This window comes from Pogona vitticeps, chromosome 3 (genome assembly GCF_051106095.1).
Source record: "Pogona vitticeps strain Pit_001003342236 chromosome 3, PviZW2.1, whole genome shotgun sequence".
Taxonomy (NCBI): Eukaryota; Metazoa; Chordata; class Lepidosauria; order Squamata; family Agamidae; genus Pogona; species Pogona vitticeps.
In genome coordinates, this window is record NC_135785.1 from 248,782,839 (window position 1) to 248,809,671 (window position 26,833).

Consider the following 26,833-nt stretch of genomic DNA (forward strand, 5'->3'; position numbering starts at 1 on the left):
GCCTTTCGTTTTTACATGCCAGAAAGCACTGCATGCTCACAAACAGTGAATATTTGGGCTCTGGGAGGATCAGGAGATGCAGGATATCATTAATAATAGGCAACAAATAATGGTTTCTTTTGAGTATCCAGTTTAATGACTCATAATTTGTGCAGAGCCTTAATTTGCCTAATGGTTTCCTTGAATGTGAGTGTAATGCTTTTCCAGGGAGTGGTGGATCCTTTTGCAATTAGGATGCCCCCTTCACTGAAGCTGGCCGGTCTTTGCAGATTGTTACAGTCCTACTGTAGTTTCCTCTGCAGCAGGCAAACAGTCTACTGGTGCATTAGTCATAGCTCTCTATCAAAGCTACCATCATCCTAGGAAACTTCTCCATAGTCTGCAGGACAGTTGCCATGGTCCAGCATTTGATACATATTGCCTCTTCACTCTGGCTGCATCCATTGCTTGGGTAGCTGCGTTATCTAAAAGATTGTGGCCTTTCCTCCACAACTGCAGATGTAAGTAAATATGTTTTGTTCTTCGAGTGGGTTCGTTATTGTTTGATTGCATTTCTCTGCTCCCTTTGCGTGGTTTTAACGTCTGAGAGTGGCTGTTTTCCCTAACCATGGTGTTAAACTATAATTCATACTAAGGAACCCACTTTGTGTTGCACCACACTACCCAGCTTAAAAATAGCAGGTGATTGTTCTAGTGACAATTTTGCATGCAATCCTGTTGCTGGTGATGTTACCAGAATTCATACTTGATACCAGTTTGGGTCTCAAAGAATGATGGGACTTCAGTTTGACCTGCACTCTTTGTACAGTCCACGACCAATGGCAAACTTCTTTTTCCCCATAAAGTGGTTGATGTTCCCATGACATGCATAATGTTGCGAAATGCAGTGTTCTTTGTTTTTCCTTTTCCTGATGCTTCCTGTAACAGATGCAGCTTACAAATGGGTGCAGGATCCTGATTCACTTGTTCTTGTACTGATTTGGTGGTGGTGGTTTATCCTGACCATATGTAGTGAAGGGTATCAGGACTATTTCCCAGTTTTTCCTGTCTCTAATGCATTGATCAGTCAGCCAGAGACAGAGAGATCCAATAGTTATTTGTTTATTTTCAGCTGAAAGCAAGCAAATAGGTGAAACGTCACATGGCTGTGGAACACCCTCCCAACAGAAATTCGGCTGGCACCCTCGCTGGGTGTTTTTAAAAACCAGTTAAAACTTGGCTATTCAAGCAGGCCTTCCCTCCAGTCAACTACGTTTTTCTTATTTTTTTCCTTTTTTATGCTATTCCATCTTGGTAATCCTTTCTTTAAATTAATTGTTCTAATTGAAACTGTAATCTGTAATTTTTATGATTTTATATATTTTTACACTGTTCTGTTTTTTTTTGTAAGCTGCCCCAAGTAGACATGGTCTAGGGTGGGGTAAAAATCCAACAAACAAACAAACAAACAAACAAACAAACAAACAAACAAACAAACAAACAAACAAACAAATGCAAAAAACATGCAGAGAAGAAGTGCACCTTGGATACAAAAAGTATACTTTTTTATAAGGCTAAATATGAAAGAGGGCTAAGGGGATTGGGTGAAGGATGGTAAATGGGAGGGGATTCTATAACTGGTACAAATTCCTGCAAGAACTCATCTGTGGGCAGTAATTCATTTCTCCATGTCAGACCCCCCCCCCTCCCAAGGACAGGCTTCCAGTTTAGAAATAACTTATTTGTAAATTGGAAGAAACTCAGATGGACACCCCCTCCTCCCTTGTTCATTCTTGCCTGCCTAAGCAAAACATTCATATAGCAAAGCAAGTTACAGAAAGCAAGATGGCTACGGTTAGGCTAAGATATATTTTATATGTATTAACTTGGACCCCTTCAGCAGTGCCAGGGTTTCTTGCATTCCTTGGAGTTTTGAAAGTTTTCACTGTCCAAATTATAGCAAAGCAAAGTACAGAACACTTTCTTAATGCACATATTTTCGCACCTGAGTCATATAGGTCACACACAGACATTTCTGCCCCCCGTTTTCTAGATTTCAAAATTTACAGGTGCTCCCTAAATTTTACAGCACTACAATATAGTAATATAGCAGTCTAATTCTTCTCCTTCCTGCTGATATCTTATGAAGAATTCATATCTAGTACTTAGCCTTTAACCTTGTTTCCCCAAATGGTAAAATAAACATTTAATTTTCCTGCCGCCTTCATGATGAAGTCTATATAGAGCTGAATCTTCTCCTTTTTGTGGGAGCATTTCTAAGCCATCTTCTCGTATGCAAAAGTGAGTACATGATCTCTCTCTCTCTCTCTCTCTCTCTCTCTCTCTCTCTCACACACACACACACACACACACACACACACACACAGAGAGAGAGAGAGAGAGAGAAAGAGAGATGGGTTACAAAATGGGAACCACAAATAGACCACCAACAGTAAGAGCCAATGGGGTAAACATTATTTCAATACATTTCAGGCCCTTTTAATTATAACATTTGCTCACCATAGTAATCTGCAATAAGTATACAAATAAGTTATAAAAAGTATATCATCATCATTGTCTTAGAACTGCAGATCTGGAAGGGACCCTATGAATCATTAAATCCAGCTCCTGTGAAGAAGGCACAGTGGAGAATCAAATGCCCAGCCTCTGGCTCTGCAGCCAGATAATTAAACCACAGATGTATCTAGCAGTTCACGTGGCCCTATAACCAGTATCATTTCCATGTATAATCTGCATGTATGGCAGTGGAGGCTGAGAGAGATAAATCCTCTCTGGGTTAACTTAAATATGTTAGGTAAGGTAAAGGTAAAGGTTCCCCTTGACAATTTTTGTCCAGTCATGTTCGACTCTACGGGGCGGTGCTCATCCCCGTTTCCAAGCCATAGAGCCAGCGTTTGTCCGAAGACAATCTTCTGTGGTCACATGGCCAGTGCGACTTAGACACGGAACGCTGTTACCTTCCCACCGAGGTGGTCCCTATTTATCTACTCACATTTGTATGCTTTCGAACCGCTAGGTTGGCAGGAGCTGGGAGAAGCGACGGGCGCTCACTCTGTCGCGTGGACTGCTGGTCTTCTGACCCTGCAGCACAGGCTTCTGCGGTTTAACCCACAGCGCCACAACATAAATATGTTAACTTACCGGTAAATATAAGTATCTGAGGTGCCAAATCTTAAGGTGCCAAATTTTGGGAACAGAGTTCAGCATTTTTTAAATACTTTCTGAAAACCTCTGACTACAACCCTGAGGAAATTAATGGCCCCCAATGAATTCAGAGTCACCAGCTTCTACTGGTGCATGCATGCAAAATAATGCAACATCACATACACAAACTACTACACTGTTAACTAATCAATAGTGTAGGCATCTGGTCATTAATGTTTGTTTATAAAACAAAATTCCAACCAATACAATTTCTCCTTCTCCAGAAATTTCAGGTCATTTATTAGATCTTGATAGTCAAACTGTATGATACAGATTACATAGCTGGAAACTAAAAACATGTTAGTTTTTCAGCAATGCATTTCTCTCTTTGAGCATAAGCAATCAGATTTTGAAACAAATCCCATGTTTATCACCTGTTGACCAGTCACAAAAGAAAGCCAACCAATTTGCAAACTGTGGGAGATGAGGAAAGCTCATTATGACAATCAGAGTATTCTCAGCACTAAAGGAATCCCTGCTTCTAATGACATACTAGTTGTATTTATTCTGACTGTGAACGTTTCATGTTAAATCCATTAGCCTAAATAATATTAGAGAAGCCATTTCCGCCAGAAGCAGCTAAAGCCACTACCATAACCACAAAGTGTCATAATGGATTGCAGCATAAATTGCTTCACTAGCATTGGGTTAATGAGTCTATCTTGTGTTTCAAACAAGTGAATTATATGGGTACTTTGTTTTATGACCAGATTTTCTGATACCTGAAGCAAATGAGGGACTTTTCCATTGCTGTTTAAGATGAACTTTGATTAGCTTCAAGCCCTAAATAATGCTAAGCTAAATATTTTCCGTAAGGTTAGACATGCCCAATAACACAGAGATAATTGCTGATTCCCCTTATTGCTATTAAATATATTCATAATTATCTTCTTCAAGGAAAGATGTGAGTTTTTAATTGCTCTTTCTGCAAAATAAAACGTTACAACTGAGAATGGGCAAACACATCTGTATTGCATGTATCTAACTAATCTCTTCTGGACACTTCTCTTCCATGACTTTAGAGGAAGGCTCAGTCTAAAATCCTATGCTCATTTACCTGGCTATAATCTTCAATGAATTCAACAGCTCTTTTGTTCTGAATATGTTTACAAAAAATTGTCCTGTTACCTGAACTTAGGTCCCACTGAAATCTATGGAACAAGTTCATCAATGACTTAGGTCCTGTAGATTTCAGTGGAAAGTAAATGCAACTATTATAGTCTGGATCCATGGAATCTTTGGAAGCAAGGCAGTATTTAATCCTTACTGTATGAGTAATACATTAACAATGACAAAGTGGCTGCTTATGAAACAGAGGCACCTGGTTACCCACTGTGAAAAACAGGATGCTGCAGGAAATGGATGTTTGGTTTCACCCAACAAGACTGTTTATGTACTAAAATTTAAGAGAACCTATGGAAATGCATTGGGTAATGGGGCAGGATATGGATCTTGGTGTGGGTGTGTGGTGAGAAATGTAGGGTTGTGCACTAGCCCCCAGGTCCACTCTATGTCTCAGTAAGATCACACAGATTAGGATCCACATCATCTCCATGCCCTTTTAGAGACACTTTCATCTGATCTGTGTCTATGCCAGTATTGGTATATTACTGAATTTTCCAGGGAAAAACACATTCTTTCAGAGAGGGAGACTTGAATGTCTGTAATTGGGGTGGGGAACAATACACAGCAGCACCAGGATGATTTCTGATATAATTATTTGTCCACTTCCAACCCCAAGAACCACAAGTAAAAGAAAAGCACATGCGAACTATCACAAACTTTGCTAGTGCATCAGTCGTGAAGGAGAAACCAAAGGGGCTGGAAACGTTTTGACCTCACCACTCAGAAGCTATAGGCATTCATCCACATACACACATAACCAATCCCAGTTATGTAGTAAGTTATCATAATTAAATTAAAAAGAAATGGCAAGGAGAGAAAGAAAACTCAGTAACATCAGGCTTAGGCTATAAATGCTATACCAACACAAATCTGTAACTTCATGCTGCAACTTGGCCAGATGCCGTGGAGAGCAGATGCAAGGGAATGTACACCCTGATGCTGCCCCTCAGAGGCCTTCCCCAGTGTCTCAGTAATGCAAGAGACATGCTGGGTTTCATCACTGGGTAAAGCTATCAGCTTCCTTCTTTGTTGGTGGCAGCTCAGCATTTTAATGATAGGCTGAGGCAAAGTTCCAGATCTTGGGGGCCAAATTCAAGCTCCCAGCCCTCTCCAAGGATCATACGAGGTCCAAAAATAGTCCCAAACAGCCATTTGTACAAGAAAATAAAAAACCAGCAAGAAATGCCTGCACGGGCCATTTTGGTTTGGTGTTACGAGTTTTGGGTAACAAGGTAGCCTCTGGAGATACCCTCTAGGATAAGAAGCAGAAACCAACTGCCAGTGGGCTCTCCTTTTTTTGGCCCAAACAGAAAATTCTGAGTTAATTCTTTATCTTCGGTGCTCTGGAGTGGCTCTGAGCGCTGCAGAAATACCTGGGGACTATTTATTTGTTTGCTTGTTTGTTTAATTGTATTTATCCTTCCTTTCTCCTTAAAAGGACTCAAGGTGGCTACACCATGTACATTCCTGTTACTAGTTATCAATATTTTAGATTACCTTTCCCCCTCTTTTAATTGTGTCACTTTTAAAAATATTTTACATTTCAATTCCATAAAATGCCTTGCTTCACCTGAGGGATCCATCCCCAATAGTCCTCAGCATTTTGCTCCACTCCGTGATCACCACAGAAATTCACAAATAAACCAGATTAGGTTAGGGTCTCAACATTTGGCTGAATTAGAGCACAGCTCTAATAAAATATTTATTCCACTTGTAAGATGCAATGTGCTTTGTGATTTTAATTACTCTGGACAAATATAGCTTGTCTAACAGCCAACATTTCCTGATGCACGTCAGCTGAGAGGGTATTCTTTTGGCAAAATATTTGCAAACAGAAGGGATTAGAATGGTATAGGAAGGTAGTCTGAAAATCTTTGAAGCTTACATCCAAGCTGCACCACTGTCCAATATATGCTTAAGTGCACTTAACTTTAACTTTGGTATATAATTTACATACATTTAAATGAACTGATTTTTAAAAAATGTTTTAGCTGCAGTGTGTTACACACAGTTTGTTTACCTGCTGTTAATATTTTGAGAAATGATATCCGGTTAAAGGGAATCTTAGCTGTTGATCTACTTTGAGTGCTCAAAGCAGAGTATACAATTTATTCTGCCCAGAAGTTAAATTGCATTGTTGACATTTTCAAATCAAGATAAATAGTTTCATTTCATACTACCCTGGCATGTTGTGCTGTGCAATGTCAGAGCTGCATTAGTTTATCCAGAATGGAAGAAGCAGGAAAGTGAGATAGGGGAAGAATTCTTTAAGGATATTCTAGGAAAAACCAACTGTTTGCAATGATTATATATTCTGCATTTATTTGACACTGTAAACCAGGATGACATGTGTTCTTTAATTGGTTTCAGACACGAGAAACAGTTAAGCACATGGTCAGATCCATATTAGCCTATATAAGTACAAATAAATTTATTTTTATAATGCAAAATTTGAATCGCTTAATAAGTGAAAATGAATCCATGGCTGAGATACCGAGAAATGTATAACTAGGTCCAAATACTTGGTCACTTTGCTTCTGCTCAGTGAAGAAATATGTAATTACACATTTGCAAGGTGCTGAGGTAGCTGAAAGTAGCTGACTCATTTTGAAGGATTTAGAAGAGAGGTGAAAACAAAGGTGAAATCACTGTAGGGTTTGAAAGCAAATCTCTGGTTTTCTGGCAGTGAAAGTATATTGAAGCTGAGTGCATTTTAAAAAATACAGACAAGCGTATAAATCTATGTGCATTGTTTAAGTTGCCTTCTCCAGTCCAGTGCCCTCTTGATATATAAGACTACAACCTTCATAATCTCCAGCTAGTGTGTGAGAGTCAGATCAAAGTCTTACTTCAATAATAGCCTTTCCCCTCCCAGTCCACATGATTTAGGCCGCAAGCCAGAACATTCGTACCTCATAGTAGTACCCATTTAGCTTAGTGGGATACACTTCTGAGTAGGCAGGCATAACATTGTAGCTGAGGAGTTCAGGCTTAAACCTCCTTTCTTCTACATTGCAATCTTGAGAACAATTGGACCTCCCACCTTTTCCATTCCATTTTTAAAAATACATACCAGATAATTGCCAATCCTGTTGCTAATGCATGGGGTCCACTTAACACACATAACCAAAATGGAGTCTTCAAAGAAGTACCTGTTTTAGTCATTTTGAGAGGTATAGCACAAGTGCAACCAATATTTTGGCACCTTGCAAGCTAATTTTTTTTCCAGTGTGAGCTTTTGTGGGTGCCAACTCATTTCTTTAAGACCCTTGGAGTGAAGTATTTAGCCATAGATCTATATACAAGCACACATTGTGCGGCTGGCAACCCAGTAAAGATAGATAAAGCTACAGGAAGTGAAGTTTCAAAGTGACAATTGGATTACTGAAACAAGTAATGAACGCTGAGACCATTGCCAAAGTGACTGATAACCAGGTCTTTCAGAGTCAGAATCAGAGATTGATTCAGGAAGAAACAGAACCAAACCCAAACTACTACCTGGATCAACACTTTTGTACTTTGAAGACCAGTCTATGATTAACTGATGGACAGTCAATCACTGTAGGCTGTAGCTTTCTGAAGAAATCCAAGAGATCTCACTGTGAAATAACTCTATTAGGCTTTAAAGTGCCACAATTTTTATTTTTATAAAATAAAAGGAGGACATTTATCATGAAAAAGAAGACAGAAGGACATAGATTTGCATAAAATTACATGTACTAACAGGTATGTATATATCAGCTGTTATTTTTTATAAATTTATCCCTCTTCGGGAAGGAATAGTGAACAGGTAACCAGTGTGTTTTCTGAGTTTGTTGTTCAGATGCTGTGATCATGTAGGCATCCTTCTGTCTCAAGAGACTATGGTAATGTGCTCTGAATAGAGGTCCTGGAACAGCATCTAGTGTGACTGAGAAGGCCAATTCAAGAGTGACCATCCCTTCCACACTGAAGACAATCTGTCCCCTGTCCAGCTCTTTGATTTTGCTGGTTTCGGGACTGCCTCTTTGCCTTGGGCTGCTGAACAAGTGCCTCTTCAAAATGGGAGAGGCCATGCTGCACCGCCTGCCTCCAGGCTGAACGCTCAGATGTCAAACTTTCCCATCTGTTGAGATCCATTCCTCTGGTCTCCCTCTGGGGCGCTTTCCATACACTAAGTCTCCATACAGGATATCTTTTGGAATCCGACCATCAGCCATTCTCACGACATGCCCAGGCCAATGTAGACATCACTGTTTCAGTAATGTACACATGCTAACAACTGCGTAGGAAGCTATGTTTTTTTTCCATTGGTCTGAATTTCATGCAGAAGCAACATCAAATCAATATTTATTTTAAAGTGGTGCAGTGAAACAAGTCTTTTCTATCAGGCCCAGGGGTCAGTATCAAGATTCACATCATTCCATCTTTGTTTTTAGTTTTTTGTTTGTTTGTTTGTTTCCTATGGGAAACCACATTACAGCTTGTGAATTTTTCAAATTACAAAACGTCCTGGAGAACGCATTAAATTCGTAAAATGAGGTGCCACTGTACAGTATTTGTTTTAGGCGTCATCAATACATTGTTGTGTATATGTGTTTTCGATGGAAAACATACATCCACTTATATAGGAATGATCCTTTTTGAACCCAGAGGGTTTTATTTCTGAGTAGAAATTTATAAGTCTGGACTGTTAGTCTTGCTATGTAGGTTAAGAGCATGGGATCCGAAGTGAAAGTATTTAAATATTAATTCACCAAATACATTGTTTCCCCCTCTACTGGCTAAATTAGTAAAATATGAGTTTCTTTTTTTTAAAGGGATTACCTACCTGGAATATTCTCACCACAAAAATATACAATATACCATCTTTCTATATACAAAAGTCCCTTGTGTCTTTACATAGGTATTACCAGGAGAACTTCCCAGTGAATTAGTCTCCACAAAGATAAGCTGTGCATCATTCTATACTGTTTAGGATAATTTTGCTGTGGATGACCTAGAACTACAGAGCTGAAAGGAACTGCCTTGAGTCCCACTGTCAGGAGAAAGGCAACATGGAAGTGCTATAAAACAAAATAAACTGAAATGGTCATCAAGTCGGAGCCCTCTGACAGAGAAGGCTATTTGTATTTATCTTTGTTTTGAACTGGTTCCATTTAAATGCTGCCAGTTTCCCATTATTTTTCATATTTCTTATGTTACCAGGCATCATGAAGCTTCCTATCTATCTCCAAGATCCTGTTTTTAGCTGAGAAAGAGTTAAGAGTCTCTTTTTAGGAACAGCGGAAACTCATGTGGGTTTTTAACCTTCTCAATAGCCTGCAAAAATACAAGTGGCCTTTCTTGCATCCCAATTCCTCTGTGCAGGGAGAAGATTCTGAATGTCATAAAAGTGCAATATTGATAGTTATTTAATTTTTCATTGTTATACTGATACAGGAGGAGAAAGAACGAGTTATCTGGCTCCTGGGTCAAAATAATTTAGCTGGCTTTGAGATCTCTCTTTTTTTTGGACTTTTTACACTCTCGCATGATGCCTCTAGTAGGTGTGGCTGGGAGGGGCTTTTCCTGGCTGGGGTGGCTGTCAATCAGTCCATCAGTAACCAGCAGTCTTTCTCTCCTGCCTCTGAATTCAAGAGACTCCCGCCACTCTGCTCAGCTCTTTCCCCCTCTCTTGAGTCTGTTGAGGTCTGTTGCTGAAAGCAGTCATGTTTGTCAGTTTGCTGTTTGATCTGTTCAGCTGTAAGTAATGAGACCTTATTCTTTCTACTATTAATGTCTCAGAGTGAGTTACTGAGATTGTAAGTGCCAGTTAATGAGAAAAGGGGTGGACTACTCTGAGGAACTTGAAGCTATTCTGCTCTTGCACTTCAGCTGTGCAATTAAAGGTATTTAACCCAAATTCCTTATTCACTTTCATTTCGGTGAGGGTTTTTTTTGGGGGGGGGAGGGTACCATTCCTATCTCTGGCACAGATTCAAAAACATTTTAGTTGGTAGTGGGTGTTGGAGAGGTAGTGGGCACAAAACCAACAGGTTAGTGAGCCAAGAAAGACCCCTGAGTACAATTTTTTAGATCCAGACCTGCAGGCATACTATATCAGTTAATTTTTATCAATAGCAAGTTTTAATCAGCTGAGAGATACAGTCTCAGTTGTCGTGATATGTTGAAATGTTATTTCAGTTCTGGTGTTGCAATAACAAATGGGAAACAACATATTAAAAATATCGGTACAATTAATGACAACTTTCATTTATTAAATTGTATGTTGTCATTCACTTTCTTTGTTTTCTACAAAATTAATACAGTACTTCATTTTTAATAAATATATTGAAACCTATTTATATATTCAAGATACATTTATCCAAAGGGAGCAGATCAATTTTGTCTAGTTTTTTAATCAGATGACAGTCCTAACTAGAACTGTGAAATACAGTCAGACAGAAATATCTGAAATATGGGAATAGATCTGAACTTCAGATAATAGTATGGTAGAGAATGTAACTGAGGTTTTTTGAATGACCTGAGAAACCTTTTCTTATTTTTATCTGCAAAATTTATTTCCACTTTAAGATGTCAGATTATTATATGTCCCTTGTCACATGTAATATGAGATTATCTTCTTCAGGAAGTGAAACTTCATGAAAAATAGCTTTGTTGTTGTTTTTATCATTTTTATGAGAAAGTTTAACAAGCGAACATTTTATGATTTTTTTTTCAATAAAAGTGGGCATGGCAAAATCCAGAAGGAAATTATTTGAGATGCTTAAATGATTTCAGTTGCTGTTTCATCTTCTGTCTCTGCTGCCTTTGTTTTGGGTTTAATGCTGTGTGACAGTGCGTTTTTATTGCATTTTTATTGTTTTTAGTATTGTTGTAGCCCCTTTAAACCAGCTTGCAGTGAAAGAGAACACATAAAGTTTGTTATTCATTGTATATAGTCCAAAATGTGTACAGCCACATGACAGCGCATGTCTCCTTCGCAGCTTACAGAATGAGGAGTAATATGCAATATTACTAAAATACAATATAGTAATAGAAAACAACAATTATACTTCAAAAGTTAGATCCAGTTTACAAAAACTAAATTTACCAAGTAGAACCATGTTGACACTTCAGTAATCCATATGCTGACATTTTAAAGGCTGATTTGAGAAGCTTGGGTTCATTAAATGGTTTTCACAGCTGGTCCTTGGAGCCATTAAAATGAGTTTTTCTTGGGAGGCTTTATGACAGTTAAGGTGCCATTGCTAGGAAGACCCTCTTCTTACATCATATGGGAGAGGCTTGTGGAACACGGATTCAAAGAAGATATCTGGGTTTTGACAGCTCTACATATATCGATGGCATGTCTGAGGTATCTTGGTAGCAAAGTGCAAAATGTTCAGGCTCTTAAAGGAACAGTTGCTAACTTCCAGTTCCTTAAATCTGAGAATCCTGTTTTTTCACATTATTCAAATTGTGTTTTCTTGTTTGCATTATGCCAATTATCCATGATTACTGATGCACTGTTTTTCTACTTGGCATGGCTCCTCTTGTAAACATGGATCTGAGAGAGCCAGTAGAGTTCCATAGGTAGAGTCTTGGTCTTTTCGAATTCTTGCCTATCTCACAGAGTTGCCTTTGGGGAAAATGAGGAGAGGGAAAGCACATAAAGCTGCCAAATACATTAGTGGGTGGTACAGTGGGGTCTCGACTTAAGAACGGCTTGAGTTAAGAACATTTTGATTTAAGAACCACTCTCATAGGAAAATATTGACTTGACTTACATACTTAGATTTGAGTTAAGAACTGAAAAAAAACCACGTGGGAGGCAAGGAAAGTGCAAAATGTGAACTTTCAGTTAACTGTTGGCCAGTGAAAAGGGTGCCTGTCTGCTTCCTCACTCCTCCCAGCATTTAGAGAGTGGATTGGGAGTCTTCAGACTGCCTGGACTGTATTTTCCCTGCCCTCCCTGAACCTTTCTTGACCTAAGAAAAAAAGAAACAAAATATCCCCCTCTAGTGGTCGAAGGCAGAATAGCAGCTTCCCATTAGTTTCTATGGACAGAAAAGAGCAGATACGGATCAAATGGTTTTCAATGCATTCCTATGGGAAATGCAGATTTGACCTGAGAACTTTTTGACTTGAGAACCGCCTTCCAATACGGATTAAGTTCTCAAGTCAAGACCCCACTGTAGAAACAAAGAAATAATATTTTGCCCTAAACAGGGATGTCTGCTGATACTCTCATGGCATGACTATTTTCTCTTGTGCCATCGGTTTTTAATGATGACAACTTCTGTCTCCAAAATCCATGAAAATACCACAGGATTTCTCCACTAGCGACATACTGTTACCTGATGTGTATGGAATCAGGCACAGATGGGATATTACAACTATAAAGTGTCCTAACCAGTTTCTTTGCCTGTTTTGACTTCTTGTCAATACACACAACAATATCTCAGTACACAATAAAGCAAGTACCTTGTCTACAAGCTGGTAAAGGTCTTCACAGTAAGGTTGCCATGATCTAATTCTCTAAATCTGGGATTTTATTTGCATAAAATGCAAAATTGCATGTCATGTCAATTAGTATGCCATATTTTGCCCTGTTTTGGCAGTCAGCCATATTTTGCTTCCACTTCTCAGTATGAAACCTCATTAAAGCCCACACTTACTAGCTACCGTTTTGTTTCTCTGGTATGGGCTGTATGAGATTCATAGAAATGCTTGCACAGGTATTTGAGTGCATCATCTCTTGGTCAGAACAGCCACGCACCATATTGACTGGGGGAATTACTGGAAGCTGTCATCCAATTAAACAACTTTGTCAATTTCTACTTTTAGGAATATATTACTATCTTATATATGTTGGTGAATGAGCTTCAAGCACCACTTAATATATCTGAGAAGTCTGAGATTTTGTTTTTTTATAATATTTTATTATTGTCAGCTAACTTAAGTACCAATTTTTGGAGGAAATGAGTGAATATAAATTTAACTCTTAGGGCAATCACTACTTTTCAGACAAACCTGGATCATAGAGTTGAAAAACTGGGAGAGAGGAACCTAACTGATGGACGCCAAAATCACAACTCACATTTAACTGTTATATATACAGTTGTCATCCTAATATCTTGGTAACAAATTTCTGTTTCGTTATTTTAGTTTTTAGCTTTTGTCTTGTAGCTAATTCCCCATTTAAAAGAAAAAGTTTAAGCTTTGGTGTAGTGCTCTGCCTTCCCCATTCCGATCCTCAGTACACAAATTTATACCACTAGAAACTGTGAGGCTAGACCCACAACACATACCATTCAAATACATTTCCATTATGAGATGAATGTATAAAAGGCCATGTGCAACAGGGTTCCTGGGTTTGCACAGTTCTATCATTTTAGTGTTATCTTAAAAATGTGATTAATTATCCCATTCCTTTTGTATTAGTCGAACCATACTTCAATCCTGATTTTTCCAACGATTTGCAAAAAGATATTCCTGCAATTGTGATGACACATACAGTATATATAGAACTGTATTTTGTGAAAACAAAATTTAATAAGCATATAACTTATGCCATGTGCACATTCGGATGAAATATTTACTTAAATTTTCCCACCACCATCCTCCTCACTTTTAGCTTCCAGGTGGCTTTCTTAGTTGAGAGTTAAAATAAGTCAAACACAGAACCTCCCAGCATAAGGTTGAAGTGGCAGTTATTTGGCAGTCACAAATATATGTCCCATAGTCTTATCTTCATTTGCTGTGGAGATTTGTGTGTAGTGAATTCTATCAGGTTTTATTTGATGTGCGCATAGGCACGGTCTGTGTGTATTTTAGTGTATGTGTCTTTTTGTCTTTTTATTACTGAAAAGCCTACACAATAATCTAAACTTCATCCAGGGGTTTTGAAGGCAAGCAACATTGTTCAGTTTAATAGTTTTCCTTTGACAAAGGATTTTCTTCAGAATGTGTTAAAGAGTGTTTGGGAAGGCTTTCTTGCAAGTATACCCCACACTGCATATATTGCAGTATTGGAGGTAAAGCTCTTAATGCCCTGAGCAATATTGTAGATTGGTGAATAGGACAACAAATAGAAATTAAGAGAAGCACATGTTTCATGTGTACATGCAGCACATCTGGCTAATTTTGGTTCACCAATTAAGTGGCTCGAAGCCTTGGCACGCAGTAGCACACAACTGGATCTGCAAGTCCATTTAATTTTCTACTATGTCTTGTGGTTTTCTTTGGCATAGTGGGAAATTAAAATGGCAACTATTTAGCACTAGTCAGAATATTGCTGCTGCTGTCATTGTCATGTTTCACCTGCAAGTGAGGCTGGATAGCTCAGTGGTTTAAGTATCTGGCTGCTGAGCCAGAGGCTGGTAGTTCGATTCCCCACTGTGCCTCTTTGATAAAGGCTGGACTTGATAATCCATAGGGTACTTTCTGCAGTTTTAAGATTTTAAGATTAAGACCTGCTGACTAGGAGAGTGTAACCCCTATGACTGTTTGGTCCATCCCAGTGGGCAGGGAAACCTTAGGAATGGGCTCTGGATCTAAATCTTGAGTTTAGAAAGAAAAAAGGAGGCCTGGAAAGGGCAGAGCTATTGTTCCACTTGAGTTTGGTATGGGTCCTTATCACATTGCTTTAGGTCCTAAAATTTAAATATGTTTATGCTGAGGGGGCACTGGAAAAGTGAATCCATGTAGAGATGTTACTGTATATATTGCTGTCTGAATTGTATGTTATTTTAGGCCTTTAAAGAGTGTATGCCTGGAGCTGTTTTCTTTGTGCTGTGCATCTTCTGCCTTGGGTGAAGCAGCTTTTCCTCTGGCATGATGTCTCTGAATGTAAGTCAGGGATATATATTTTGTGGCATACAGTTCGGCTTGTGTTTCTGTTACTGGATTGCTGCTGTTTTTCAATTGAAATATATATATAACTGCATTGTCCATTTCACTATGTTTGCAATACTTCTATAAAAAGATGGCCACATAGAACTTTTACTTTTCCTTGATTATTCTTTGATTTTCCTATTTTGCTTCAAAGTTCTATTAAGTGACTACCACATGGTCCAGCTAGAGTCTTGCCCAGGTGGGAGATATTCTTCAGCGTTCATTCGTTTGGTAAGGTGTGTTGTTTTTTTCTCCATAGTTTTAGGGTAGCTTTTTCTAGTTTTACGTTCAGAGCTTGAGATGTGCACAAAAACGTTTCCTCAGTTTTAACCATCACTTAGGGCAGTGGTTCCCAAACTTGGGGAACTAAGTGTTCTTGGGCTGCAGCTCACAGAAACTCTGGCTGGCACAGCTGTGAAGTCTTCTGGGAATTGCATTCCAAGAACACATGGGTTACCCAAAGTTGGGAACCACTGGTCAAGGGGGTTGATGCCCATGAAGTGAATGGATTTGGTGCTGTAGTACTTTATTTCACTCATTATTTGTTTGCACTTCTTGACATACTTCTGGAGGGGCAATGCCAGCAAAATAATCTACTTTTTCAATGGGAATAGATTTCAGGTAGCCAGTAATAATACGGCATGATTCATTAAGAGCTACATCCTCTTGTCTGGCATGTGCTGATTTGTACCATACAACACTAGCATAGTCTACTATGGGGTAACACAGGGACAAAGCTGTTGTTGTTATTGTTTGTGCATGTGCACCCTGGACTGGCCCAGTCAGTTTCCTAAGTATGTTTTTTTCTGGTGGCAACTTTCTTTTTGGTGCTTACACAATGTTTTTGTAGATCAGGGTTCAATTCAGAGTGGAGCCCGAATACATTGTTCTAAAATCTGCAGATGAGCAAAAAGACCCAACATTCCCTTTTAGGACCACAAACGATAATAATTTTTATTAGTATATGAGCATCTCTTCATCGACTCTTAGATTGGCTTTGCTGTGAATAGAAATATGACATCCTCTTTGTGCAAGAAGCTTAGAACATTTATTGCATAGTTGGTTGACAAGGAAGCAATATGATTTAATATGGCAGAGTGAAACCACACAGAGAGTCCCACACACCAGGGAATCACTCCCCCACAGTCCAACTGGAACTCTGGTTTCTTCCTGCTCGTCTAGCCACTCCAGGCAGTGGGAGGGAGACCAGTCTCCCTGCATGGCTGCTGAGTGGCCAGGTGAGCGGGAAGAGAGCCAAGCTCTGGGAGCAATTGGAAGGATGAGCGAGGCTGCCTTCGCTGCTGAAAACATGTGTGAATGTGCTGGCTGCAGGGGCCAGCCCCTAGTTAAATCTGGTTGTGCAGAGATATTCATATTTGTACACAAATACAAATACCCATATCTATAGCTGAAACTCACAGAAAATAGTTTGCTGCGTGGCACAAACTCCTTCTTTGATCAGCTCTTATCACCTTAATTAGATAAGCTCCTCTCAAAACAATAGGTTTGTAACTATAGGATGTAATGTGCAGTTTCTTTCTATCCGTATTGCTCCTACTGAGCTGGTGATACGTTATTCACGAAACGGTGTATTTTATGCAATGAATTTAAAATCTCACTTAACTTAGATGTCGTTCAAACCAATTTATGACGAATATTGTCTCAAAGAATAACATAGTATTCATTTTAATGCATCAGTCTTAGTCCTTTCAGAATGAGTCAGTACAGAGGAGATCCAGAACACCAGACACAAGAAGCATTAATTACATAAGGATATTCCAGATACACAAGCAAACCCTCATCAGGTGGAAATGTATGGGCTGCTATTTACATCTGCAAATTACTGTAATGCTTATCAGCCTAGTTTCTGACTTACAGCCAGGATTAAATTTCCTGATTCATTGTGTTGAAATGTGCATGTTAGATGAACGTTTTCTCAAACAGACAAGAAAATCATGCGCACATCAGAGGGGTTTATCTGCCTTCCATCGATGCCTTCTAGAGTATAAAATTTTCCAAAGTACAGAGTTTCAAAGCCTGAGAGAAGTATGTGTTAGTCTCTATGACACAGCTCAGGGACATATCTGAGGTAGTGAAAGAGCTATATAATTCCCGATCCTGTTTGGCTAGCTGGATAAGCTAAATATCTTTATGTATTCTGTATAATTCAGCCAATATAAGTGCTGGTTTTACCCCGTTAGCAGCTTATGCGGCTTTGAGGAAGTACAGTTAGGACCCCCATATCCACAGAGGATCAGTTCCAAGTCCACCGCAAATGCTGAAAAATTTGAAACGATTTTAAAGGTGAGCCCAATAATATTGTGATTTCTGGTTTCTTCTAGTGGCCAGTTCTGGTAACTTCATCTTTAAAAATATGTATTTCTTTTAATAATTTTAACTGTTTCAGATCATAGATAAGTGAATCAGTGAATATTTAGCCTGCGGATAACATTCTCCTACTGTATGTTAAGATGCACTGCCTGAACCAGGAATGGAGAGCCTCAGTTGTGTATACTGAGTCTGAATTGTTCCAGAGTTTCCTGGAACAATTTTCATAGGTTGCACCCCTTCTCCCTTCAGTACATTACAGGAACAAACTGCTGTTGTATCTGATGGGAAATAAGAGGAAGGGTTTCTTTAGTGTTGTAGAAAGATAGCCATATTTAATGTTGTCTAAGGCTTATATCACCCCATGCAAAGTACTAGGAACTGACCGAAGAGAGAGAGAGAGAGAGAGAGACATCAAAGTAATTATAACTGTCTTCCCTTGCAGCAGAGGTGCTGAAAACAGACATGCCCTCCGTCAACAGACAGTAATTCGAGAGAAGGGCAGGAGGCTTGCCAACCGAGGTCCAGCATATATGTTTAACGACCATTTAACGAGCCTTTCTCTGGAAGAGGAGCGCTTTTTGGAAGCCGCTGAATACGGCAATATTCCTGTTATTCGCAAAATGCTGGAGGAATGTCCCTCGCTCAATGTGAATTGTGTGGACTACATGGGGCAAAACGCCTTGCAGCTGGCTGTAGCAAATGAACACCTGGAAATCACAGAACTTCTACTGAAGAAGGAAAACCTATCGCGTGTTGGGGATGCCCTGCTCCTGGCCATCAGTAAAGGTTACGTCCGAATAGTAGAAGCTATCTTGAATCACCCTGCCTTTGCAGAAGGCAAGAGGCTAGCCACCAGTCCCAGCCAATCGGAGCTTCAGCATGACGACTTCTATGCCTACGATGAGGATGGTACTCGCTTCTCTCATGACGTCACACCCATCATCTTAGCTGCTCACTGCCATGAGTATGAAATTGTACACACCCTGCTCAGGAAGGGTGCTCGGATTGAAAGGCCTCACGACTACTTCTGCAAATGCAGTGAGTGCAATCAGAAGCAAAAGCATGACTCTTTCAGCCATTCTAGGTCTAGGATCAATGCCTACAAAGGATTGGCAAGTCCTGCTTACCTTTCCTTGTCTAGTGAGGACCCAGTAATGACTGCCTTAGAACTCAGCAATGAGCTGGCAGTACTTGCTAACATTGAAAAAGAATTCAAGGTAAGATTTGTGTCTGGGAATAATGGTGAGTTGGTGTAACACACAATGTGGCGGGGTCAAACAAAAAAAAAAACCATCTAGTTCCATATTGTGCTTCCGACAGTTATATGTCTTGAATGGCAGCCTTTGAAGGTATCTTCCCCAGTATGTGGTGTTCTCTGATGTTATTCAGAACATAAGAGTTTTTCATTGAAATATCAGAATGCATTTCTAACAGTGATGTCTTAGGTAACCACAGGGGTAAAGATGCTGTTGCTCAGGCAGTCGTCGCCAAACTTGAAAAACGTCATAATGCTTCCAGGATACAGGGATTTTATGGGTTGCTTTGGGAGGTAGAATCATCGTGCCCCCAGTGGCATATTACGTGAGGAAGCAGCACACACTTCCAGCTGTTCCTGGTTTAGAATCCTAATAAGCAGGGACGCCAGAGCCAGGAGTAGAGTGTTTTCTCTCTTTAACGAACCTTCCTCCATTTATAGTATGTCATATCCTTGTTGCCCGGAAGTCAGTTCTGACTTACTGACTTACTTTTCTAGGTACAGAGTACGTGGAAGTGGTTTACTATTCCCTTCTTCAGAGACTGTGCAGTTTGCCCAAGGCCATACAGAACATGGCCGTTCTGCACAATGGGGAATTGAACTCGTAACCTCTGGCTCCACAGCCAGATATCTTAACTCACTGAGCTATCCAGCCAGCTGTAGTATCTTTACTCACCTCTAATTTATTTTCCTTCATAGAACGACTACAAAAAACTATCAATGCAGTGCAAGGACTTTGTGGTCGGACTTCTTGATTTGTGTAGAAACACAGAAGAAGTGGAAGCTATTCTAAATGGAGATGTGGAATTGAACCATGGGGAGCGTGGACGCCCTAGCCTGAGCCGCTTAAAACTTGCCATAAAGTATGAAGTGAAAAAAGTAAGGTCTGACTTCATTAAACATAGCTAATTGGGTGGAGAATACTTCCATTAATTATTCCCCATTTATTCAATATGGAGCATCTATTAGTAGATGCACTATCAGAAGGCAAGAATGACTTGGTGGGTGTTTTATATCCAACAATTCCTTCGGAGTGCATTTGCATCATCCTGCATGTGTACGCATTACAATAAGCTCTCTGAACATTTGTTTAAATCTATGGCCAAAATCCTGTTGGGCAGATTTCAGCTGTGCAACAGGAAGGATGTTGGCAGCAACAGATTGCTGCTAATTAAAGACTTCCTTTGTCAATATTAGAATGGATGGAATGTCCATTCAGTGTGTGTAAGTCATGCACATTTCAAAATCAAGAAGTCTTTAATCAGTGGAAATTTGCTGGTGACAATGAGATCCTTCCCATTGTGCGTGCGGAGATATGGAACAGGATTTTGGCCTTTATAGTGAGCCAAAAATAAGAGCTTTGTGTGAGATATCTTGATCAGGAAATGTTATTTAAAACAGAGTAGGGGTTCATAAGCACGTCTACAACTCTTTTCTCTGCTGTGTATTGGTTTAGTGGAAATTCATTTAATTTCATCCTCTGTTCCATGTTAGTAGGGGGTGGGCAGGGAATTTTAGGGCATACAATATAGGGACAGGGGAAGGGTCATGGTCATATGTTACACTCATTGATATTTACAAAGTGTTCTGAAAATACTAAATCTTCTATTTCTAATTAAAAGAAGCAGTTTTAATCTTTACGCCATTTTTGAACAAGGGTAAATTTAAGAAAGGCAAAGCTACAGAGATCCTTTGAAGTATCTTATATAGAAATTCTATTTAACACTGCAATTCTATCCGTACCTATACAAAAGCAAATCCTTGTTATTCCCAGGAAAGGTGACAGCCGAAATATGGCTATTAGGACATCCTGAAGTGCGTCTTAAATTTTTAAGGTTTGTTCTGCAAGACACTGTGGTCTAATAAATATAGGGGGATAGTGAAAAGATTTGAAAAGTCCCAGCTATGTTTTTTAATCTTAGTCTGAATGTGGTAAAGAGAGTGAAATGTGCCATTTGCTCAACCCAACATGGCAGGTTTTAATGCTATTATTTCTAGCATGAATCTATTGCAGAAACTTGTTGGAAAGAACACCTTTTAAAGAATGAAACTGCTGAAAACGTATTTCAGTGTGTCTTCTGAACAAAGTCATCACAATTCCCTGCCCTATATTGCGTGCAGAGGTTACTTCTATCAATATCACTGTACTTCCTGTTGCACTTGCTGGGAGATCGTGGGATTTGGTTAAAAAAAAACACAACATTTTTAAAGCTGAGTTGCTTTCTAATAGTGCAGTGGTTCCCAACCATGGGTCTCCAGAAATTCTTGGGTTACAACTCCTGGAAATCCTGGCCAGCATAGCTAGTGTTGAAGGCTTCTGGGAGTTTTAATCCAAGAACATCTGGGGAACCAAGGTTAGAAACCACTGCAATCGTGATGTGATGATTACCCTGATTGTTTGTGTTCTCATATTTTCTCCAGCAGGCTAAGAATATCTAACCGCGTGGCAGACTAGCAGTAACATTCTTTTCTCTTGTGCTCCTTTTCTTTTGTCATTTAGTTTGTAGCACATCCAAATTGCCAGCAGCAGCTCCTCTCTATCTGGTATGAGAATCTGTCAGGTTTACGACAACAAACCATGGCGGTGAAGTTTTTAGTAGTTCTTGCTGTCGCAGTTGGGCTCCCGTTCCTGTCACTGGCTTATTGGATTGCTCCTTGCAGTAAGGTATTAGTTGTCTGGGTGGAAGCCTACAGCAGCCTTTTTAATAGCATTTTTTTGTTGCTCTGTTTGCATGCATGCTTGAAACTGGGCTAAAATGAAGCAGACAGACAAACAAGAAGGGCACTTAGCAGTGCTTTAGTGACAAGTTATTTGTTATAGTGGAGCCACTGCAAAATTCCACATCCTTTCCAAAAAACTGTAAAAAAAAGCAGTCTCTGTAAAAAGCATCGTTGCTTTTTCAACTTATTCAACTGCATTTGCTTTTTTGTGTGTGTTTGTGATGATGTCAAGGAAGAAAACAAAAAAAAAGTGGGAACCAAAATATATTTCTTTTATTTTTGTGTGTTTTACTACACATATACTGTACACTGATGATCAGTTTAGACCATAAGGCTGTCAAACTAGAACATTTTCATTTCATGGCATTAAAGAAGAGGCAACTTGATGCTAAGAGATTGCTTCAACATGACAAGTCTGCTTGGCCCGCAAAATATCAACAATTATGACAGAGCCATCACAGAACACAATGTTATACTAGTGCCATAGTATGTTTCATGAGCATTATAGAGTTTATATTTGGGATGCAGTTGTTGTTCTGGAGAGTAGATCTGTCCAATAAGATGCCCAAGAATCTTGTGACCTATTAAAACATGAACTGTTTTTTAACATGTAAAAGGTAACTGCATATGTTACCCCTTCTATGTCCCATCCTTGAGAGCACTTTATTATGTGGAGACACAAGTGCTTTCTCAGCTGTAGCACCCTGACTGTGGAATGCTCTCCCTTTGGAGACAACATACAGTACTAAGCCCCATTCCTGGTCTATCCACATGAAGCCCTAAAGAGCCATTGACATTGTGTAGGTAATATACTGAATAGCCATGGATTGAATGGTAATCAACATATGTTCTTCAATTAGTGTTTAGGATGCCAACATTACTCTGCTTCCTCATTTCACATAAATGTCTGATTGTGCAAAGGCAATCTCTACATGGCATTTCTTTTTCCTTCTTTCCATTCTCAGGAACTAGAGGCTGTTTTTGAGACACAGGGATCATGTATCCACCACATTTCCTTTTCATTTCACCTCTAGCTGTATACATAAATCAGCATTTTGCTTTTTTTTTTTTTTGGAAACCTAAATAAAATGAATGATGCTACTTGCATTCTATCAGTAAACCTTCTCTCATTCTTCCTATGCTAGATAAAGACTGGTATTTTCTCCTGCCCCTAAATTCTAGGAGCAGTGAGATCAGCATCAGTTTTCCTATGGTTTCTTATAGTCTATATTAGCATTTTATGTTGTTCCTGCTCTTATCCCTCTTCTCTCCACATCTTATACATGGGAACAGATTATTTAATTTTCTGTTTGAGCCAAGGTATGATTAAATAAATTCAGAGAGGAAATTAAGTCCCAGGGATATAGAAGAAAGACGTAAAGGAAGGATGAGCATCGATGTATGATGTTTCCTCATTGTCCTCCAAACGACAGTTTGGATTATTACTTGAATGTAACCAATGTCTCTAGCTGCCTGGATAGCTCAATGGTTTAGGTACCTGGCTGTGGAGCCCGAGCTTGTTAGTTTGATTCCCTGCCATGCCTCCTGTGAGTAGAATCAGCTGCACAGTCCCAGGGTGCCCCCAGAAGAAGGGAATGGCAGACAAGTTCTATGTATCCTCTGTCTAGGTAGGAGATCCTGGAAAAGGTCACCACAAGTGAAAATTGCCTTGGCAACTCCTCCTCCTTCTACCACCAATGTCTATATGGGGTTTTAAGTTTAAGCAAAATAGTTTGAGCGTAAAAGTCCTGCTTGATCGGTTGAACCCAGGCCAGAGTTCTGTTCACACAACAACGAACCACGTGTCTTATGGGAACCCCACAAACAGAATATGGACACAGCTACATTCTCCCCACTTGTATTTCCTAGCAGACGGTACCGAGAGGCTTACTGCTTCTGATAATAGTTATTCCTAGCCTTATTGTCCATGAAATTGTCTCATACCCCTTTAATGCTAGCAGCCACCTCTATATCATGGTAGACATTTCTATAGGTCACTAACCACTGTGTGAAAAAGTGCTTCCTTTAATCTGTCCTTGATTTCACACCTTTCACTCCATAAGATGATTTTGGGTTTGGGTACTACAAACAAAGAGGAGAAGGGGACGACAGAGGATGAGATGGTTGGACAGTGTCACCAAGGCTGCCAACATGAATTTGACACAACTTTGGGAGGCAGTGGAAGACAGGAGGGCCTGGCGTCACGAAGAGTCAGACACGACTTAACTACTAAAGAACTACTACTACTACAAACAGCTTCTCCCTTTCCCCTTTGTCCACACCATGCATAATTTTATATGCCTCTATCCTATCTCTCATGCCTTACATCCCTTTAGAGTTGCTAAATATGAATGAATATGTTGATGTTAGCAGCTCATAGATTTCCTTACTTAGAAATCTTTAAACCAGTCTCCGAATCTGTAGCCAATTCAGGTTATTAATCACACACATCTTCTGTGTAGTTTTTATTAACCACGAATCCTCTCAAATAGAGGCGTATAAAATTAATCCCACCTCTCACAGTGCTTATGGAGGTACTTCTTCAGCCTTTCCTAAATGAACATTTGCTATAACTAAGGTCTAAAGCATTTGTAGAAAAGACTGCAGTGTCTCTTTGAAATACAGTATGCCAGATGTTTAAATGAGAAATAAAGATGCATGATTGAATTTCATTTTAAAATCTAGAAGAATTTGTTTGGGGGCAGTTCCAGGGTGTGTAGACTTCTCAACCAAAGCCATTTTCCCTGGTGAAAAATGGCATAATCGACTGCTATTTATTGGGGGGGGGGGGGAATCCATCACTTAGTTTTGCTTAACAGAACAAATGCCACTTCACTTTGAAGTGAAGGTGGTTGTGAATTTATACTGGGAAATCAATAGAGAGACGGGGGCTTAAACTGCCCGTCACATGGCATTACTCTCCTAGTCCAATTCATACCTACTCCACTTCACTGTCTTTTATAATACAGTGGTGCCTCACAAGACGATGTTAATTCGTTCCGCAAAAAAACATTGTCTTGCGAAACGCTGTTCCCCATTGGAATGCATTTAAATCTATTTAATGCATTCCAATGGGGAAAAATCGTTGTCTTGCGAAAACCATCCATAGAAAACATCGTCTTGTGAAGCGCCACAGCGATCGCAAAAACCAATCATCTTGCAAATTAATAGTCCCGCATGGCAATTGTCTTGCGAGGCACCACTGTAAATCCAAATAAGATCATGACTATCCAGTGTTTAATTTACCGTTATATTCTTTAAATTGACGTTGAGTCTACGAACACAAACAGAAGGTTTGTATGTGTTCTGTTCTACCCATGGGTCTGGTATATTCTTATGATTTTCTGTTTATTATTTCCTTTGATTTCCATCTGTATGGTAACTGGTATCAGTCTCTCTGTATTCATCTTTTCATCTCATTTTTGCCCCCCCCCCCAATACCCCTGAACTGATGCAGACTGAGTGGCTATCTTGTGATCGAGACTCTTATTTCTGAAAACTCATGTTACAATAAATGCGTCTTTGAGTCTTCAAGGTGCCACAGTACTCTTTCCATTGTTTTAAATTCTTTTCATTTCTCACCCATTTATTCTGATATTTACTTGGTTTCCTTTGATATTTCTTCTTTCCTATGTCTGTCTTCTCTCTTCCCCCACCCGTTGTGACTGTGTCTCCCAGTCTCCCCCTCAAATGTGAACACAGACAGATAATCAGTTTAAAAGAACACTGCCAAGGTATTTTGTTTATCATTTTCAAAGTGCCTTTTAATCACTGCTGTCTTTAACAGTCCCCTTGGAAACTTTAAAAAAAGGAACTTGTCGGTATCAACAAGATTTATTGTGCAAAGTGGTAATTACATGCCTGGAAAGTCTGACTGATAACTTTTCTTCAGAAGGTGGCAAAACTTCCAGGAAGCCTTCCAGGAAGTAATAAATCCTATCAAATTCAGTGGAACATATTTACTAATAATACCAAATACATTGCAAAATTGGCTGGAGAGTGTTCTAAGGGAATCACCAGAGACCTCTTTGCCCAGTATTTGGCATTTGTAACCTTGACAGTGTTCCTTTATCAATATTAAATTCAGGCATGTTTACTCTTCCATAATCAGCTTTGTATGCTTTCCAAGGTATTAATATTAACATCTGCTTTCTTACTTTTTCCTAAACTAAACATGCTTTTTAAAAAGTATCCCAGCCTCTTAATAGTGTCCTTGAACCAGTAACTGGGAAATTTAATTTTAGAAATGAAGAATTTTAAATATCATCCCATAAATGGTATGTTAGTCATTTCAGCCGAGAAGTCTCTCAATGTTGTTTTGTTCACTTATGTGTGCCAGAGAAGGCTAACAAATTTAAGTCTAGCTATTATTACTGTTATTACGATGATTCATGAAATCTCCATAATGGACTTCAGACTCTGTCAAGCTACACCTGCTGGCAATTAGGAAATGTACTATTTTGTGGCAAATGGCCGATGAGGAATTAAGAGTGAAATATTGTGAGAAGTTGGTGTCATGGAATCAAATTTGACAAGAGCTTTGTCATCAGAAGCTAAGAGAAAGTTTTACTTCTGGACATGTAATTCCTTCAGAGCTCCCTATTTCTGTAAACTAATCCCTGGGCAGCTCCCACACTCAACAGCTGGCATGTGCTGCTCTTTTCCTGCCCTTTGTGTGATTATGCAATCAAAGCAGGAGCACGGACTTCCCTTCTCTGCCTCCTCCAGCAACCACCCACTCAAACAAGGAGGCAGGGCAGGGATTTTTGCAGCACAGCCTTTGAGTGGGTGGCTGCTGGATTAGGCAAAGAAGGGTAGCCCGTCCTCCTGCTGTGATTGCAAAATCGCTCAAAGAGCAGAAGAGCAGTGTGCACCAGCTGGTGAGTGGAGGAGCTGATTGGGGTAAGTGTGTGTAGGGAACACGCAGCACCTTTGCCGTCACACTGACGAACTGGCACGAACCTCTGAACCAAGGTTTGTGCCCGTCTCTAATTTTAAACAAACAAGCAAGCAAATTTGACCCAAATCCTGTTGCCTAATATAAGTGAAGTCATAAATTTTGGGCTGTTCCTAAATAAAAAAAAAAACCCACAGTTCTCAGGGGCATGCACACATGCTGGCTGGGGGCATGCACACACCCCTTCCACAATTGCAGCAGGAGCTCTTTATTTACTGGCATGGAGCAGTCGAATGTTGTGACTTATCTTACCCAATGCAACACGATTTTGGCCTTTAATAGCTAACAGCATATGTAAGTGGCTCATATCTTTGGCAACAGTATTCTCTAGTGTGCTTGTGTTATGAATAGTGTCAGTATGACGGTTTACATTAATCTAG

At 39.5% G+C, this 26,833-nt stretch overlaps 1 protein-coding gene across 2 annotated transcripts in view; it reads left to right on the top strand.

The window, feature by feature from the left end:
- The window catches only part of TRPC6 (transient receptor potential cation channel subfamily C member 6), an 80,663-nt gene that overhangs the window by 34,762 nt on the left and 19,068 nt on the right, over positions 1 to 26,833 (top strand). The window contains exons 2-4 of one of the 2 annotated variants that reach the window (XM_020795998.3): positions 17,963 to 18,737; positions 19,475 to 19,654; positions 21,276 to 21,440. In XM_020795998.3, coding sequence (XP_020651657.3) covers positions 17,963 to 18,737; positions 19,475 to 19,654; positions 21,276 to 21,440 — 1,120 coding nt within the window. The remainder of the gene's footprint in view (positions 1 to 17,962; positions 18,738 to 19,474; positions 19,655 to 21,275; positions 21,441 to 26,833) is intronic. The other variant, XM_078390097.1, reaches the window with a different exon arrangement.